At 46.1% G+C, this 2,589-nt stretch overlaps 1 protein-coding gene across 1 annotated transcript in view; it reads right to left on the bottom strand.

Annotated features, from left to right (window-relative positions):
- Window positions 1–267: 267 nt before the first annotated feature.
- The window catches only part of Pmar_PMAR002610 (hypothetical protein), a gene marked incomplete at both ends in the record, with an annotated part of 3,153 nt that continues 831 nt past the window's right edge, over window positions 268–2,589 (bottom strand). The window contains 12 exons of the mRNA XM_002768852.1: window positions 268–348; window positions 392–442; window positions 489–572; window positions 774–821; window positions 865–921; window positions 971–1,291; window positions 1,560–1,628; window positions 1,676–1,793; window positions 2,025–2,230; window positions 2,271–2,324; window positions 2,372–2,422; window positions 2,476–2,494. Of these exons, the coding sequence (XP_002768898.1) occupies window positions 268–348; window positions 392–442; window positions 489–572; window positions 774–821; window positions 865–921; window positions 971–1,291; window positions 1,560–1,628; window positions 1,676–1,793; window positions 2,025–2,230; window positions 2,271–2,324; window positions 2,372–2,422; window positions 2,476–2,494 (1,159 nt within the window). The remainder of the gene's footprint in view (window positions 349–391; window positions 443–488; window positions 573–773; window positions 822–864; window positions 922–970; window positions 1,292–1,559; window positions 1,629–1,675; window positions 1,794–2,024; window positions 2,231–2,270; window positions 2,325–2,371; window positions 2,423–2,475; window positions 2,495–2,589) is intronic.

Below are 2,589 nucleotides of genomic sequence, written 5' to 3'. Positions count from 1 at the left end.
AGTGAGCACAGGAGGTGGGGGGCAACACCACAGATGTGCTTTGACAACGAGTGATGCTGAACAGGACACCCAGCATGCAGTTCTATCATCACCACATCGAGTTGATTTAAGTAAATTCACAAATTCGTGGTATAGACTATAGGTTTAAATTTCATTCATTAAGATTTGAGCTCGGACAACTTCTCACGATAATCGAAAAAAACGGAAACCTGAGGCAGACCAGCCTGGGCAATGAGGTTGACCAAGGTGGTCCAAGGCGAGCTTACTTTAGTCGTCAAAGGAAAAGGTTAAATCTCCATCATCATCATCTATCCTGCCCGAGCCATCGTCAAACATCTGCAGCAAGTTCTGATACAAAAACAGTAAAAATACCAACTCCTCCTCAGCTCACCTCGTCATCATAATACTCCCCTTCTTGGTCCTCTCTTCCGTTACCTCCATCCTGCAAACGCAACGATACCATTTACGACCAACCATAATAAGGTCACCTCGTGGAGCATTTCAGTTCCCTCGTCCTCCTCCTCATCATCATCATAACCACCAGCAGCAGTATTGAAGTTCCCCTGATATCCCTACACAACTGCGCTGTTCTACTCAACGACTAGAGCAAAAAACGGTTAGATAGGAAAAAGCAGATATATACAGATAAGTTAGACGCGATACATTAGCTAAGGGACAAGACTATGTAGCTATTTACTGATGATTGTATATTGGGACAGTGCACAATGGTATCCAGAGGTCCCCATCGTAAGATACAAATTAGGTCCACTTACATTCAGGCCATCCTCAACAATATCAATCCTTCGCTGTTCAATATCCTCCTAAGAACTACTCATTGCCTCCTCATTGCATTCCAACACTCACCACAGGTAATCTACGTTCCCTCTCCTCCTGTCCACCCTCATCCCTCACCAGAGGCCCCTAACACGATCACTCCGCACAGCGAAGATTCCAGAAGATACGCACGCACCTTGAAGATTTTCTCAAAGATACTCCTTGGTGTATCATGGAATTGCACAGTGGCCGTGAACTCCTTGAACTTCCTCTCGTCCCTCCAAATTCTCACCGGCCCAGTTGCGCTATGGTCAGTGACTTTCCACCTCAAAGGCTCCGCCACTACGACTACTCGTGGCCTCATTTTCCCTTCATGCAATACCACATCAGTATCAATTTCGCCGTCAGAAGTGATTCGAGACGGCGTGGCGATGTCAGTTTTCACGAAATACTTTTTTATTTTTTTCTCATCTCCGAGGACCTTCAACGCGTTCTTCTTGGTGACTTTAAAGTTGATCTAAATATCGTAATCACAACAGCGGAGCGAAGCAGCCAGGAGCTTATATACGAATTCAGAAGCCAAGCAGAATTCCCTCAACATTTTCATATTGTCATCACCAACACATGTAGTTGACCATGTGCATATTCTACCACACCAACTCCAACATGTTCCCTCTCACTGAGTAAGTCGTTTTCAGGTCGGCCATTGGTTCTCCAAAAGTGTGGGGGATGACCGTCGGGACCTTGATACCATTCTATCACAGTTGAGACTCTGAGCTTCTCACCTCCATAGTCGTTGTAAGAGGAAGACTACTAGTAGCAGCTAGAGGCAAGGCCTCTACCACAACAGGGACCTAATACCGAGGTCCCAGGTTCTATTCCTGGCAACGGCATTTCTCACCCCTAGTGCACGTCGTAGGTCGTTCAAACTGTCAACATCAGCGTCAACTTCCAACTTCACTTCCTGCTGTAAAGTAGACTTCTTGCCGTACACAACCTTCACCATTCCAGTGAAGGTGCTAACACGAGCAGTTCATCACGCGAGTCCTCGTGTGGTCTTCTCGGGTCGGATTTTATTTTTATTTCTCGGTAAGTATCCTTAGATATATGATATAATGGAGTTTCACCCTAGTGATATGAAAGAAAACACTAGTGAAAAAACATATTCCGCAGTTCACTTCGTGGGAAACACATGTGAAAAGTGAATAACACATAAAAAACGTGATGTGTTTACATCAGACCTAGCTCACCGTTTAGATGCAGAGCTCTCGCTGAGTTCCTTCCAAGTATTAGGTACGATCTCCACGGCATCAGGACGATGTGGGAAGAGAGCGGTAGCGATGGTGCCTTTGTTGAAGTCGAATTTTGCCTCTTTTTGGGTATTCCTCTTAGGAGTTGCTTTCCTCGCAGCAAAGCCTGGATTGATTTTCGTCTTGGCGCCGATGGACAGATGAGCCTGCATACACTTGGGTGAGGTGGGCCGCTATCGGACCTACTTTGAATCTTTTGGGTTCATGCTGTGGATTCTCGAAGATTCCTTCCCGCTTGTGCTGACAAGTAATAATAACAGAAGTAAGCATTTCAGGTAGAACCCCACCAGACTCGATTCCGGGTCGAACAAGTCTCCAACTCCTCCAACTATATCATCCTAAATCGCGACCCATCATCATCATCATCATCTCACACGAGAGGCCACCTCACTTCGAAGTGGACGAAGGAGCTGATAGTTTCGATAGCATCACGACAGGTAGGGAAGTCGCTTGAGGCTTGGTCGTAGGCCATCGTGAATTTCACGTCTCGCTTCTTGAGGAAACC

The sequence above is a fragment of the Perkinsus marinus genome (genome assembly GCF_000006405.1).
Source record: "Perkinsus marinus ATCC 50983 genomic scaffold scf_1104296966988, whole genome shotgun sequence".
In the NCBI taxonomy this organism is placed as follows: domain Eukaryota; phylum Perkinsozoa; order Perkinsida; family Perkinsidae; genus Perkinsus; species Perkinsus marinus.
Note: the sequence above shows the minus strand (reverse complement) of the source record. Positions and strands in the feature narration are given on the sequence as shown.